This window comes from Pituophis catenifer, unplaced genomic scaffold (assembly GCF_029215685.1).
Source record: "Pituophis catenifer annectens isolate HBS135680 unplaced genomic scaffold, rPitCat1.0.hap2 SCAF_8, whole genome shotgun sequence".
In the NCBI taxonomy this organism is placed as follows: Eukaryota; Metazoa; Chordata; class Lepidosauria; order Squamata; family Colubridae; genus Pituophis; species Pituophis catenifer.
The window spans coordinates 75,262,164-75,278,085 of record NW_027256888.1 but is presented as its reverse complement, the minus strand read 5'-3'; the positions used below and the strand labels follow the sequence as shown (position 1 = coordinate 75,278,085).

Genomic DNA, 15,922 nt, shown 5'->3' with positions numbered 1-15,922 from the left:
AGTTACGACAGACATCCCCTCAAAATGTAGTTTGTGCAATATTAAAGAGATGGACAATAGACAATAGAATAACAGAGTTGGAAGGGACCTTGGAGGTCTTCTAGTCCAACCCCCTGCTTAGGCAGGAAACCCTACACCACTTTAGACAAATGGTTATCCAACATCTTCTTAAAAACTTCCAGTGTTGGTGCATTCAGAACTTCTGGAGGCAAGTTGTTCCACTGACTAATCGTTCTAATTGTCAGGAAATTTCTCCTTAGTTCTAGGTTGCTTCTCTCCTTGGTTAGTTTCCACCCATTGCTTCTTGTCCTGTCCTCAGGTGCTTTGGAGAATAGCTTGACTCCCTCTTCTTTGTGGCAGCCCCTGAGATATTGGAACACTGCTATCATGTCTCCCCTAGTCCTTCTTTTCATTAAACTAGACATACCCAGTTCCTGCAACCGTTCTTCCTATGTTTTAGTTTCCAGTCCCCTAATCATCTTTGTTGCTTACGATCAGGATTCCAACAGCTGCCTGTCCGGCGGTCATGTGACCAGAATTTACTTTTTTTTTTTTTTTTTGCTGTAAACTAGTGTTGACTTCCAATTTCTGGCAAAAATGCCCCCCTGGGGGACAATGGGTTTCCTTAAAGATTGCAGTGTTCGATTAACGGAGCCGGTAAGATGGTTCCGCCCCAGGCGCCTGATGGAACCTGACAGGTTCCAGATGGAGCTTGGGCCATTCCCTGAGGCTCTGGCACACGCCCCGACTGGAGACCTAGTGGCCGCCTGGGATAGGGCGGCCGCTGGAGCTCTGGACCGGGTCGTGCCTTTGCGGCCTCTGACCCGGCGCCGATCTCATTTAGCTCCTTGGTTTACCGAGGAGCTGAGGGAGTTGAAGCGCCGGAAAAGACGCCTAGAGAGTAGTTGGAGGGCCAGCCGTTCTGAATCGGACTGGACACTGGTAAGATCTCATATTAGGACTTACCTAGTGGCGATAAAAGCAGCGAAATGTAGCTATTTTGCTGCTCTTATTGCGTCATCAGATAATCGCCCGGCCGCCCTGTTTAGGGTGACCCGCTCCCTGCTCCACCAGGAAGCGCGGGAGGACCCCTTGGAGGGTAGAGCCGAGGATTTTGTTCAATATCTGCACCTTCCGCCGCGCTGTGAAGACTCTCTTATTCCATCAAGCAGGCTTGGCTTAATCTCCTCCCTCTTTTAATATATAAATTTTAAATCTGTTCTTAAATTATTGGGGTGTTTTAATTTGTCTGGGCCAAAAAATGATTTAATTCGATTTTAACTGGTTTTTTAAATTTTTGTATTTATGTATCTTATTGCTTGGCTGTTCACCGCCCTGAGTCCTTCGGGAGTAGGGCGGTATACAAATCAAATAAAACATAAACAAACAAACATAACGTCCAAGAGGATTCTTTGAAAGACCATGATGGTTTGCTTAACACTGCCCCACCCCTCCCCAAATGAAAAATGTGTCAGTCACATGACAACCTGCTTAATAACGGACTTCGTAAATCGAGGACTACTTGGCCTGTCACTGTTAGGAAGCAACTGTAACCCTTCAGACATTCTTAAGAGAACGTCTGTTTCTCCAGAGAAACTCGGAGAAATTTCAATTTCTCAACTAATTCATTGAACCTCCTTGGTGGAGAACCTTAAAAAGTTATTTTGGATCAATAAGCATCTACGATTATCTATATTTGAAAATATCCTTGACCTATGACTATGGTTGAACTCAAAATTTCTGTTGTTAAGTGAGACAGTTGGCTCAGGATCATGTGACTTCCCCTTTTGTGAACTTCTGACACGCAAACTCAATGGAGGAAGCCAGATTCGCTTAATAAACATGTTGCTAACTTAACCATTGTGGCAATTCACTTAACAACTGTGAAGCAAGCCAGGCCGTAAAGTGGGGCAAAGCCCACTTTAAAAAGTATTTCACTTAGCGACAGACGTTTTGGGCTCAGTTGCGGTCGCAAGTTGAGGACTACCTGTATAGGTATGTGCGTTCGTATGCACCGTGTGTCTATGTGAGCATATCATTGCGTGCAAGTAATAGCTTCATGCTTGGTTGTGTGAAAACACTACATGATCGATGCTTTTAGCTTCGTTGAAATCAGCGCTGGTATTAAGTAGTCAGGGAATAGAAAAATTTTATTTAAAAACAAGCTGGCTTGCTGTTTAGTGTTGCTGTTTTGCATAACAAATAGATCCTTTGCTTAAATCAGCTGCTGTAGTCTTCCTGGAATACTGATGAGCTGAACAGGGCTCCATCTCTAAATAAGAGTCTTCCTTCATATTATCTGGTTAAATAGCACTTGGGTGTAGGAATCGAGGTAGGAGGGAGGTTTTTGGAGGAGCCAATCCATACGCAAGAGCCGTGGTGGCACAGTGGTTAGAACGCAGTATTGCAGGCTGACTCTGCCCACCGCCAGCAGTTCGATCCTGACCAGCTTGAGGTTGACACAGTCTTCCATCCTTCCAAGCTCAATAAAAATGAGGAGCCAGATTGTTGGGGGAAATAAGGTGACTCTGTAAACTGCGTAGAGAGAGGCTGTAAGCACTGTGGAGCAGTATATAAGGCTAATTGCTATTGCTTGGGAAAGAAGGAAGGAAGGAAGGAATATGAGAAGGAAGGAAGGAAGGAAGGAAGGAAGGAAGGAAGGAAGGAAGGAAGGAAGCAAGAAAGCCATAGTGGCACATTGGTTAGAATGCAGTATTGCAGACTGACTCAGCCCACCGCCAGCAGTTCGATCCTGACCGGCATGAGGTTGACACAGTCTTCCATCCTTCCAAGGTCAATAAAAATGAGGAGCCAGATTGTTGGGTGCAAATAGGGTGACTCTGTAAACTGCTTAGAGAGGGGCTGTAAGCACTGTGGAGCAGTATATAAGGCTAATTGCTATTGCTTGGGAAGCTATTGCTTCCCGTGTCATATAATATATATACCCACATATATTATATGATACGGAGAAACAACAGAGCCTAGTTAGGATGTATACTTGTCCATGGCGAGAAAAACGAATCTTGCAAGTTACCAGACGGATGGCAAAACTGTTACAGAATCTGGCGGCCCTGCTCGAAATACTCATGTTTCGCCAAAAATAAGACCGGGTCTTATTTTCTTTTGGGCCCCAAAATAAACACTAGGGCTTATTTTTTTGGGGGGGTCTTACTTTCCCACCCCCCACCCCCATGTACAGGAGGCCCACTTCTGCTTGCTCGCGGTGGGGCAGGAGGCTGCGTAGTGTGCCAGTGCCATTCAGCCATTCACGTCCCGACACCTGCCTTGCCTCGCGATCGCGGCAACACAGTTGACCAGACAGTATGGGTGGCCGGCTGGCTACACAGGCTCATAAGTAGGACTTATTTGGTGGTGTTGGGGGTGGTGGTGTAGAGCTTATATTAGGCACACACCAGTGGTGGGTTCCTCCCGGTTCAGTCCGGTTCAGCCGAGCCTGTAGCAGTGACGATATGATGTCACCGAACCGGTTCTCCCCCCTCGCCCTCTCACCCACCCACGTTATTCTTACCTTTTATTTGGTCCTACCCCAAATTTATTGCTGCCTCTTGAGTCCCAGCTGATGACTAGAGGGAAAAAAACTGTTTAAACTCTTACCGCGGGGCTTCAAAGGGCCGTCCTACAGCTGATCAGTGTTAAAAGCAAACAAATGAGTTGGGTCGTAAGTATGAGGACTGGTCGTAAGTGCAAGGACCTTCCAGAAATGACTCTGACCAGCTAGCCACGCCCACCTAGTCACATGACCTCCAAGCCACACCGACAAAATAAGCCACGCCCACAGAACCGGCAGTAAAAAAATTTAGAACCCACCCCTGGCACACACTTAAAAAAAACATGCTAGGGCTTATTTTCAGGATAGATCTTATTTTTGGGGAAACAGGTTACTTCGAAATTTCCTCCCAGAAGGGAGGAAGGGAGCAACAGAAACTGGCTGTAGAGTGGGTGGGTGAGGTCTCTAACAATAGAAGACCTCCCAATTCTGTTACTCTGCTGTTGTGTTATTCTAAGATCCAAATCGTGAAAGGTTTGATTGACATTTTCTTTCTCTCTTCATTCCCAGTTTGCCACAGTTCCTGCACCGGCTGCACAGGACCTTTGCCCACTCAGTGTACCTCCTGCTCCTTCCCCCAGGCCTTCTACCAGGGCCGGTGTCTCCTCGCTTGTGGAGAGGGCTTTTATCAGCACCACAACCTCTGTAAAGGTAACCCATATGTCCCCGTCTTTTATAGGCCAACAAGATAAAATCTCTCCCATTCCCTCTCTCCTGCGATTTCAAAGTTTGGAAAGTTTTTCATTACTCCTGAGAATTTTTCAGATAAACTCTAAGCGCTCCTAGACAAACCTAGACAGCCCCAAACAATCCACGCTGAAACTGGAGTTTTTTGGTGCTGCAAGTTAGCTCCGAGGCAAACCGCCTCTCAGCGCCTTTCATAGGTCCTCACAGGCCCCTCCCGTCCCACCCACAGTGAACAGCTGATCTAGTCTCAGCTCAGTGAGGCATTCAAACGGGCTGCCAAACATCCCACATCGGCCCTCCTCCGTTTGCCTCCATTTGTCGTTGATCCTTTCCCTGGCGCAGCAGTCCGCCTAACACCTGGTGCCACCATCACCACACTCTGTGAAGAGTCTTCCCCATTCGGCCTCCAGGTAACTTGAGCTTGCATTCCTGCGACCTCCTCTCCGCCTCCCATATGCATTGTCAAGCAGGAGACTGAGCTCAACGTAAGCCACATTTGCAGTTGAACTGAAATAACGTCTTAGAAAGAGTCTCCCGGGATTCGGTGACACCCCCAAAAAAGAAATGGTTGTGTGATGTTGAGAATGTTGATGGGCCAGGGCAATAATGCTGGAAGGAGAAGGAAGAAAACAGCTGCCAGTATCAATTACAGGAGTCCAGGCAGTTCAAATGAATATAGATTTATTGTATGCAAATGCTCTATACAAGAATCTGAACTACTAACAGTCAAAGCCAATTGGCGGTAGATAAGAATGAAAGGAATTTGAGGTGGGCTGGACTTAGATCTTTTGTGGGAGCGAAGGGACTCAAGACTGATGACGAGTTTGACCCTGCCCTCGGGCTCAGCTTGGTCATCTCCTACAGTTGACGTCATTCTACTGACTGGAAAAGGCTATCTTAGATACAGTCTGAATACCTTCCAGATGGGTAAACTTCAACTCCCAGAATTCTTAGCAATGGCCAAGCTGACCAGGGAATTGTGGAAGTTGAACTCAGTATATATGGAAAACATTGAGACTTGGCATTGAATATGGATCTCGGGCCATAATGGCGAACCTATGGCACACGTGCCACAGCTAGCACTCAGAGCCCTCTCTGCGGGCACGCGAGGCATCGCCCAGCTCAGGTCCACTGTGCATGTGCACACGTGCCTCCCACTGGCCCGTTGATTTTTGAGATGCGTAGGCAGCGGGGCACATGTGGGAGATGTGTCCGCATGTGCAGGGGGTCATTTGCGCATGCGCGTGGGGTGGGGGGGAGTGGCACACATGTTCCGGAAGTGTGGAAATGGGCCCGTTTCTGGCCTCCGGAGGGATGTGGGAGGCCATTTTTACCCTCCCAGAGGCTTGAGGAAAGTCTCTGGAGCCTGGGAAGGGCAAAAATGGGCCTACAGGAAGTCCGGAAATAGGCCCTTTTCTGGACTCAGGAGGGCCTCCAGAGCCCAGGGGAGGCCGTTTTCATCCTCCCAGCGGCTCGAGGAAAGTCTCTGGAGCCTGGGAAGGGCAAAAATGGGCCTACAGGAAGTCCGGAAATAGGCCCTTTTCTGGACTCAGGAGGGCCTCCAGAGCCCAGGGGAGGCCGTTTTCATCCTCCCAGCGGCTCGAGGAAAGTCTCTGGAGCCTGGGAAGGGCAAAAATGGGCCTACAGGAAGTCCGGAAATAGGCCCTTTTCTGGACTCAGGAGGGCCTCCAGAGCCCAGGGGAGGCCGTTTTCATCCTCCCAGCGGCTCGAGGAAAGTCTCTGGAGCCTGGGGAGGGTGAAAAATGCATCCCCCGCCATGGTAGAGGTTGCTAAAATTTTTCAATCCCATCCTTCACACTGTCACGCGCACGTACGCGTACACGTGCTTTTGGCACATGAAGAGAAAAAGGTTATCCATCACTGATTTGGGTGTCTCCCAAAAAAGAATCCACCTCGTTTCTTCCATAGAGAGAGCCTCATTTAGGATGAATTTCATTATTGAATCGAATATGTCTGTGGAGATTCTCAGTCATCCAGGTCATGGTTGTCTCAAAGGTGCTTTTTCAAAACTGGGCTATATTTTTTTCCTTGAAGAAGTTTCCCTTCTCCTCCAAGAAGCTTCTTCAGTTCTGAATCAGAGTCTGAAGAAGCTTCAGTCAGAACTGAAGAAGCTTCTTGGGTGAGAAGGGAAACGTCTTCCTCAGCGAAAAAATACAGTCCATTTGCCTTTTGAAAAAAGCACCTTTGAGATAGAATCAAACATTCTCAGCTGTTCTAATAAAGTCTCTTTGTTTTCAAACTGTTTACATTTAATACTAACTACTTGGGCCTGGGTCACAACATTCCCGACTCTTCTTCTGCAGGTTGCCATTCATCCTGCAGGGCATGTGTTGGTCCAGAGCATTCACACTGTACGCAATGCACGAACCCAGAGGAGAAGCTTCAACCATACCTGAGCCTTGAGGAGAGGCCCGTCGGCGCCTGCTTGCCTCAGTGCAGAGCCCAGTTCTACAGTAATGAAGACGGGATTTGCAAAGGTGAGCAAAGATCTGTTCTCTCCCAAGCTGATAGCACTTAGCAATAGCAATCAGACTTATATACCGCTTGACATTCCGCCAGTTCTGAGCGGTTCTGGTGAACTGGTAGCGGAAATTTTGAGTAGTTCCGGCAAATTCCACCTCTGATTGGCCCCGCCCCTGATCTATTCGCTGCCTCCCGAGTCCCAGCTGATCAGAGACCCAGATGATTGGCTGGGTCTTCTTTTGTTGCTGTGCACAGGAGAACAGAGCTGGAAAGCAGGTTAGCGGGGTGGGGAGGGAATGGTGATTTTACAGTATCTTTCCCCTGGAGTAGGGTGGGAATGGAGATTTTATAGTATCCTCCCCCCTGGAGTGGGGTGGAAATAAAGATTTTGCAGTATCCTTCTCCTGTCACGCCCACCAAGCCACACCACGCCACGCCCACAGAACCGATAGTAAAAATTTTTGAATCCCACCAGTGGAAGGATGGAAGGCTGAGTCAACCTTGAGCCTGGTGAGATTTGAGCTTCCAAATTGCAGTCAGCCGGCAGTCAGCAGAAGTAGCCTGCAGTACTGCACTCTAACCACTGCGCCACCACTGTGGCTCATGATGATGCTGATATTGAAAAAGAGAAATTCAAATTGCGAGAAGGGTGAGGTTTAAGTCGTTTAAGATGGAGAAGCTGAGATTGAATTCCTCTGCGTGTCTTCGGGCCTCCTACTGCAAAGAAAAAAGTGGTTTTGTGGTTGATTTAGAGTAAATTTGAGACTTTTTTTGGTGCTAAAAGAAGGCTGCCTAAAACATAAATGTGTTCTTGGCCTTACCCATGTTAGACCTGAGTGTCAGGGTTCCAAGTAATACATCCCATTCAATAAGAACTCTGAGGTTGGCTACAGTATAATCAACTTCAATTGAGATGGAAAGAAGATCAAAAAACTGGTATAATGATGTATGAAGAAGAATTGGTTAGACATATAAAAGAGAAAGGTCCAATGCATATTAAGAGGGTTTATAATGTTTTGTTAGAAAGAGATTCGGAAACTGAACTGGTTAAAGATTGCATGATAAAGTGGGCACAAAATTTTGCAGAACCAGTGATGTTGGAAACATGGGAAAAAATATGGGTCCAGAATGTTAAATTTACACAGTCGCAGAATTTGAGGGAAAATTTTTATAAAATGTTTTATAGGTGGCATTTAGATCCTAAGAAATTATCGTGTATGTACCCTAATGTTCAACCAAAATGCTGGAGATGTGATTGCTTAGATGCCACATATTATCATATGTGGTGGACTTGTAAGAAAGTGAAGGCTTTTTGGATAAAAATTTGGTGGGTTATGCAAAATGTTTTGAGGAAAAAACTTCAGTTTTTTCCACAACTGTTTTTATTGGGTATAGTTAAGGGTTTTACATTGGGCAAAACAAAGCTGATACTGTATATGGTGACAGCAGCGAGATTATTGATAGGTCAATATTGGAAAAATGATGCTTCGCCCACTATTGAAGAATGGACTTTGAAGATGGCCAGTTTTGCAGAGATGGCGAAGATTTCAGCATATTTAAAAGACCGAACTCAAGAGACTTATGTATGGGAGTGGAAAAAGTGGATAGACTATGTGCAGAATAAATATCAAACTAGGAAATATCAGATAGCTTTTAGCTGAATGAATGTATTATGTAGGGATAGATTAATTGAGTTTTATGAAGGTATAAATGGTATATAGGGGGTGGAGGGATTTAAGCTTCATAAAATGTATTTTTGATTAGGATTTTATTTTGTGGAAGTCCTGGGGGGGAAAGGGGAGGGTTAGGGAGGGTTTGGGGGGGGGGGGAAACTGGCGAGAAAATGTATTTGTAAAACTTTTCAAAATAAAAAAAAAAATAAGAACTCTGAGGCAGGCAAATTCCTCAAAGAACATTTTATTGGGACATACCAAGTTAGCACGTTCCTGGTGAAAAAACGGCTCTAAGTCCCCACTGGTTTTACACCCAATTAAAAGTAAAACTTTGTCACCGCCCCCCCCCCCCCCCGAGTCTCCAGTCACATGGTCCAATCAGCATACTCCCAGCATAGGAGCCTGAGTGGCGTAGGAGGCTAATGCCTCCTATTAAGGCAGCATTTAACATCCAGCTGCCTGCAATTACTGCGAGTTCAATTCTCACCAGGCTCAAGGTCGACTCAGCCTTCCATCCTTTCTAAGGTGGGTAAAATGAGGACCTGGTTTGTGGGGGCAATAAGCTGACTTTGTATAAAATATACAAAAGTATGAAGGCTATTGCTTAACGCATTGTAAGCCGCCCTGAGTCTCTGGAGAAGGGCGGCATATAAAAATAAATAAGTAAGTAAATAAGTAAATAAGTAAATAAGTAAATAAATAAATAAATAAATAAATAAATAAATAAATAAATAAATAAATAAATAAATACAGTCCAGTTGCTAGGTAACCTCAGTCTCTACCTCTCGAACACCAGCACCAATGTCCTTGGTTCCCAGGGCAAAGAATTTTATTTAGGCTACAACACCCCAGCTATCTCTACCCCCCCCCCCCCCCCAAAAAAAAAATCCCTGGCCCCCTTTGCTCCAGGATGTGCCAGCCCTGAAGCCGTGAGAAGAGAAACCTCCCTAGAGAAAACTACCAAAAGAAAATGGCCACAGTTCAGCCAACTTCAGGATTGACACCGAGGTAGTCTGAAGGCTGATGACAGTTAGAGGTGGGTTACTCTTCTGAGAAGGAGAATGAAGAGTAGTTGGTTGGGGAGAAACATTCCCCCTCTCCAATTAACAATCATTCAATACATTCCTGTGAAGAGGAAATATTCTGTAGAGTTTTCAGTGTAGACCAGTGTTTTCTCAACCTTGGTAGCTTGAAGAGGGGTGGACTTCAACTCCCAGAATCCCCCAGCCAGCAGCGCTGGCTGGGGGATTCTGGGAGTTGAAGTCCACCCCTCTTCAAGCTACCAAGGTTGAGAAACACTGATCTAGATGTTCTTAAAGTTAAGCTGCAAATGACACCTTTTTTAGACAATGCCTCTCTCCATCTCTCTCTCTCTCTCTCTCTCTCTCTCTCTCTCTCTCTCTCTCTCTCTCTCTCTCTCTCTCTCTCTCTCTCTTTCTCCCCTCCCTCCCTCCCTCTCCCCCCCCTCTCCACATATAAACAAAACACACACATCTCCCTGAGCTCCAAATCTGAAGCAGCCTTAGTACAAATCCCCTTGAAAGATAGAATTCTGCAAGATCTGGATAACTTCCACATCTGCAAAACGCATCCCTGAGCAGACCAATAAACTGCCTTCGAGTGATGGGCTAATAAAAAGTGGTTTTGTCAAGTGATTTAGATTGTCCTGACATTTATTGGAAGAAAATCCCCGTTCAAAGGTAATTCTGAACTCTTTTTGTTGTGCTCAAGGGGTTTTTATTTTGGGTTAACAATACCACATCGCCTTCTCTCATAAAAGCACCAGTTCAGCATTTGTACCCAGAATATGTACCACAAAGCAACAAAATTTGCTTATGATATAGATTGGGGGAATTTGGAACGAGAGGAGGGGGGGCTGCTGAGACTAGCATATCGCAGTTCGTATAGACAGCAGGAGAGTCCGAAGACCAAATAATTCAAACTTCTGCTTGAAGCAGGAAATTCAGAAATAAAGTAAAGCTCCCTTAAAGACAGCTTTTCAGTCTCTGATTCTCTATAGCCTCTTTGGCAGCTTGAGACACTCCCTGTCCCCAAAATCAGACAGTTGAAATTGGTTTGAAAATGGGCAAATTACAACAGTGAACTCCTCCATGCCTTCTGTCAAGTTTATTTATTTATTAAGTGCCTTCAAGTCAGCCTTGTCTCCTGGCAACTGCCTGGATAAATCCCCGCAGTTTCCTTAGCAAGATTTTCAGAAGTGATTTGCCATTGCCTGTTTCCTAGGGCTGAGAGAGAGGGACTGGCCCAAGATCGCCCAGCTGGCTTTGTACCTACAGCAAGATTAGAACTCAGTAAAATTCCCTTTTTACAGCCCTGTTAATCCCTTAATTCAGGGAAGAGTCAGGGTGACTGGATGGACCTGAGCATTTACTGGCCGGATGCCCTTCCTGACACCACGTGGAGTTCACAGCAGATATTTTTTTCTTTGCGCCCTGAGAGAGAAACATCTGCCACTGCCTAGGATTGAACTCTCAACCTTCCGAGTGAGAGGCGAGCATCTTCACCATTAGGCCACCATGCCACTCCCACTCTTTCTGTCAGTACTGGTAGTAAACGAGTGACTTCTGATAGGATTAACAGAGATATTATGATTAAGTCTCCATCTCAAAATGGGAAACTAATCTTGTACATCAACATATGTAATAAGCCATGTGGAGGATGGATGAATGGATGGAGAGAGAGGTGATAGATAGACAGACAGACAGATAGACAGACAGATAGATAGAATGGATAGACAGATGTGTGGATAGCTAGATGGATGGATGGATAGATAGATTGATGGATAATAGACAGACAGATATGGATAGATGGATGGATGGATGGATGGATGGATGGATGGATGGATGGATGGATGGATAGATAGATAGATAGATAGATGATAGATAGATAGATAGATAGATAGATAGATAGATAGATAGATGATGGATGGATAGATAGATGATGGATGGATAGATAGATTGGATAGACAGATGATTGGATAGCTAGATGGATGGAGAGAGAGAGAGATGGATGGATGGATGGACGGACGGACGGACAGACAGGTGATTGGATAGCTAGATGGATGGATGGAGAGAGATGATTGATGGATGGATGGATGGATGGATAGATAGAATGGATAGACAGATGATTGGATAGCTAGATGGATGGATGGAGAGAGAGATGATGGATGGATGGATGGATGGATGGATGGATGGATGGATGGATAGAATGGATAGACAGATGATTGGATAGCTAGATGGATGAATAGAGAGAGAGAAATAGCTAGATGGATGGATGGAGGGAGATATGATGGATAGAGAATGGATGGATGGATGGAGAGGGTGGGGATATGGATGGATGTGGGCCACCCCTGGGTACAATAAGACTGTGTTCTAATGTGGATTTCATGTTTGCTCACTATTGACATGGTGATTCTTCCAAGCTGAGTTCTTTATTGTTTCATGCCTATAGATAAAATATTGCAAGACTGAAGACTTTGCTATCTGCATCTACCATATACTCTGGGAACTATTAGAGATATCACGTGTATCTCTCCCACATGATATCTGGAGTGAGTTGCCTCTTACTCCTCTGGAGTTGCATCCCTGGAGATCCATTCTTTTACATCATCACTCATTCTTTTTTTCGTTCAAGGTTGCTCTCCTGAGGCTCGAGCCCTCGGGCATTTGGGGATGGGGGGGAGGAAATCTGCAGTATATAAAAAAAACCAAGACGATTGGCGCTTCAGGAAAAACTGTTACCAGACTGTGTGGAATATGTGGCAAAATCCCCTGCAGCAATTCTCATGATTAAAAAATAGTCCGAGAAAATACAATTTTAAAAAAGTAACTTTGGTAGTACAGATGCTCTAATTAACTTTAGACTCTGGGTCTAATGGTATGATGGAGCTTCCCTCTTGGACTTCTGCTCTCTTTGGAGTGGCATTTGTTTAGGTCAGCCGCTTCCAACTGGGTCAGCCTGCATTGTTCCTGCCTTCTCTCCACTCTCCGTGCTCGGGGATCAGGAGTGGGCGGTCCTTGCTCATCGCCTGAGCTCTGTTGCTCCTCAGGTCCATTGCTTGCCCTCTCTCGGTCATCCTGCCCCTGTTCCTCCCTGCTAACAAGCCATCCTAATCTTGAGAGGCCCTGGGCTGACTTGGCCTGCTCCTCCCCACATTCCTCCAAAGCCAATGAAGCCGCCCTCTCGATATCCGTCAGCTCCAGCTCTGGCTTGTCTTCCTCCGCAGATTCAGGCTCTGACAGGGACATGACACATCGACTGAAGGGGCGTGGTTTCATGTGCTGCCTTCATCCTGTGGATGGGGCTTCATTTGTTTGTGCGGCCTGGTTTCTAACATGCTGCGGCCCAGTGTCGGTCCATGGACTGGAAGTCGGGGACCCCTGGTTTAGACTAGGGGTCAGCAACCTGTGGCTCTGGAGCCGCATGTGGCTCTTTCACCCCTCTGCTGCGGCTCCCTGTCACTCAAAATGTGTGTCACACTGCCAATGTGTGACACCCGCCGGCACATGATTTATTGAGCTTTTCAACCCCCGGTAGGCCAACCATGGATAAATCCAAGAAAAGAAAAGTTTCTGAAGAAAACAGAATGTTTAATTCAACTATATATTCTAGTTTTGTGGCCGCTCAAGAAATAGTCAGGCACGGGAAGGGTTTTGTGGCTCCCGATGTTTTCTTTTCTGTGGGAAACGGGTCCAAATGGCTCTTTCAGTGTTTAAGGTTGCAGAACCCTGGTTTAGACAATTGTGTGTATTACTTTCTTCTGCAAATATGTGGCCCTGGGATTTTTACCCTGGTGTTTCTCAAGCGTAGCTGCTTCAAGAGATGTGGACTTCAACTCCCAGAGTTCCATACATGGCTGGGGAATTCTGGGAGTTGAAGTCCACACTTCTTAAAGTGGCCAAGGTTGAGAAACACTGTTCTACCCACAAGTCCCGCCATCTTTGAAAAACTCTATAGTTTTATTGATCAACTTGCTTTTCTCTTTTTCCCGCTGCAGCGTGCCACTCTTCCTGCCTTTCTTGCACCGGAGGGTCTCCCGAGAACTGCACCATTTGTGCCTCACCTCAAGTCTTTCATGAAGGCCGGTGTATCTCTCAGTGTCCAGAAGGATGGTATCCTCAAGAAAGCCGTTGCTATGGTGAGTGTCCAGAGCGGAACTCCTGGGCAGTAGAATCGAAGAGTACAGGCAGTCCTCGACTTACAACAGTTCACTTAGTGACCATTCAAAGTGACAATGGCGCTGAAAAAAGTGATCGTTTTATGACCATTTTTCACAGTTATGACCGTTGCAGCATCCCCAGGGTCCTGTGATAGACATTCAGATGCTTGACAACTGTCTCACATTTATGACATTTGCAATGTTCCGGGGGTGTGTGTGTGTCATGGGATCCTCTTTTGCCACCTTCTGACAATGGGGAAGCCCAGATTCACTTAACAACCGGGTTACTCATTGAACAACTGCAGTGATTCATTTAACAAATGTGGCAAGAAAAGTCGTAAAACGGGGCACTTAACACATTTCTCACTTAGTGACATAAATTTTGAGCTCGATTGTGATCATAAGTTGAGGACTACCTGTATAACAAGAGATCTTTCTCCTTCGTAGCTACAGATGGTCCTTGACTTAGAACCAATAAAAGCATTCATAGTCATGTCGGACTCCTGACGAGGTGGTAACTATGTTCATCTGTCAAAATGACACAAAAAGAGGATTCCAGAACTCTTCCTCTTTTATGAAAGAGATAGGAAAGACATTCCATTTTGTTTGACTCAGAAAAAGGGATACCTTTATTTTATTTTATTTTATTTTATTTTATTTTATTTTATTTTATTTTATTTTATTTTATTATTTTATTTTATTTTATTTTATTTTATTTTATTTTATTTTATTTTATTTTATTATTTTATTTTATTTTATTTTATTTTATTATTATTTTATTTTATTATTTTATTTTATTATTTTATTTTAAAATTAATTTGCTGCCCATCCCAAAGGTGCATTTTTTTCAAGAGATAACTGGACTTTCTTATTTTTCTTTGAAGACCTTTCACTTCTCATCCAAGAAGCTTCTTCAGCTCTGACTGGATAGTGGGGAATGGAAGGATTTATACTCCTTGCAAACACCTTGTCATTTGCATCCTTTTTAGAGAGTCGTTGAGGCCACTTAGAGGTTTGTCTGTGTCCTCAGGGTCACCTGAGCAGTGCAAATGTCTGTGGAGCCTTCTTGGCTGCAGGATGTTTTCTTCACTGGGTTACCATCGAATGCCAGGAGTGTCTAACACTGACTCCAGGTTCCATCTTCAATTTACCGTATTTTTCAGAGTATAAGACACACTTTTTTCCCTCCTAAAAGAGGCTGAAAATTTGGGTGCGTCTTATACTCCGAATGTAACCCCACGCGTGGTGCCCAAAATGGCTACCAGGAATAGCTGCTGCCTTCTCTTATCCCTTCCGTGCTTCGCCTGCTTTAGTCACTGGAGCTCAGCTGTGCTTTTGAAGCTGTTTTTCAGCTCCAACACGAGCGAAGTGATCTTCCGTGCTTGGCCTGCTTTTCTAATTGCTGCTCCATCCGACGATCAGCTATGCTTTAGAAGCTCTTTTTTAGCCCCAACCAGCCCCAACCTCAAAACCAGTGAGCGAACTAATATGCTGAAGCTGCCCAGGCTAAGGATGCTAGCCAGATGAATACCTGGTAAGCAGAAATTGTTTTCCCCTATTTTCCTCCCCAAAAACTAAGCTACGTCTTATACTCCGAAAAACATGATACAACTTAATTTTTTTAATGTTTTTTATTTGTTTTCCATTAAGAACATATATAAACAATCCATCTCTCCTTAAACAGTGTGTCGCCTTGAAAACAAATATTTCTGTGCAACATCCTCCCACAAATTATATACAGTACATTAAACAATTATACCTTGTGTAATTCTCCATTTCCTTCATAACGTATCTTCTAATACAAATACAATAATAACATTAAGCCTAGTTATTCTCATACTCATCTTATCAACTGCCATTTTATTCTTATCTCTATTTTAAGATATTTTCTCTATTCTTATTGTCGTCTTCTTTTATTTCCAATTTAATTTTGAACCGGAGACTTAATTTTGAACCAGAGACTTCATAGCTGAAAGAAGTGGTGCAGTTTGGGGCTCCCTTACTTCTCCCTTCTCCCCTTGGTAGAACTCTTACCTGCTCTTTTGTGACAGTTTGATAGCGAAGGTATTAACCACCTATGGATTTGGCTTTATTTTTCTTCTTTTTTCTTTTTCTGACTCATCTTTTATTGCTGGCTTCTTAAAAATGATTTGTGTTGCTGACAAAGAAATATGCACAGGCTCCGGAAAAATGAGTAAATAACAGATGGCAGAAGAGAGTTAGCAACAAAGACCCGTATTCGAATAATGGGACTTTGAGGAAAGAATTACCTTGCCAGCAATGAGCATGTTTCTCCCTTTGTTTTTAAATGGCCTCTGAGGCATTTCTGTC

General features: G+C 44.7%; 1 protein-coding gene across 1 annotated transcript in view; it reads left to right on the top strand.

Moving 5' to 3' along the window:
• Positions 1-15,922, top strand: part of FRAS1 (Fraser extracellular matrix complex subunit 1) — a 294,939-nt gene that overhangs the window by 53,681 nt on the left and 225,336 nt on the right. The window contains exons 15-17 of the mRNA XM_070949170.1: positions 4,079-4,219; positions 6,580-6,753; positions 13,430-13,570. Coding sequence (XP_070805271.1) covers positions 4,079-4,219; positions 6,580-6,753; positions 13,430-13,570 — 456 coding nt within the window. The remainder of the gene's footprint in view (positions 1-4,078; positions 4,220-6,579; positions 6,754-13,429; positions 13,571-15,922) is intronic.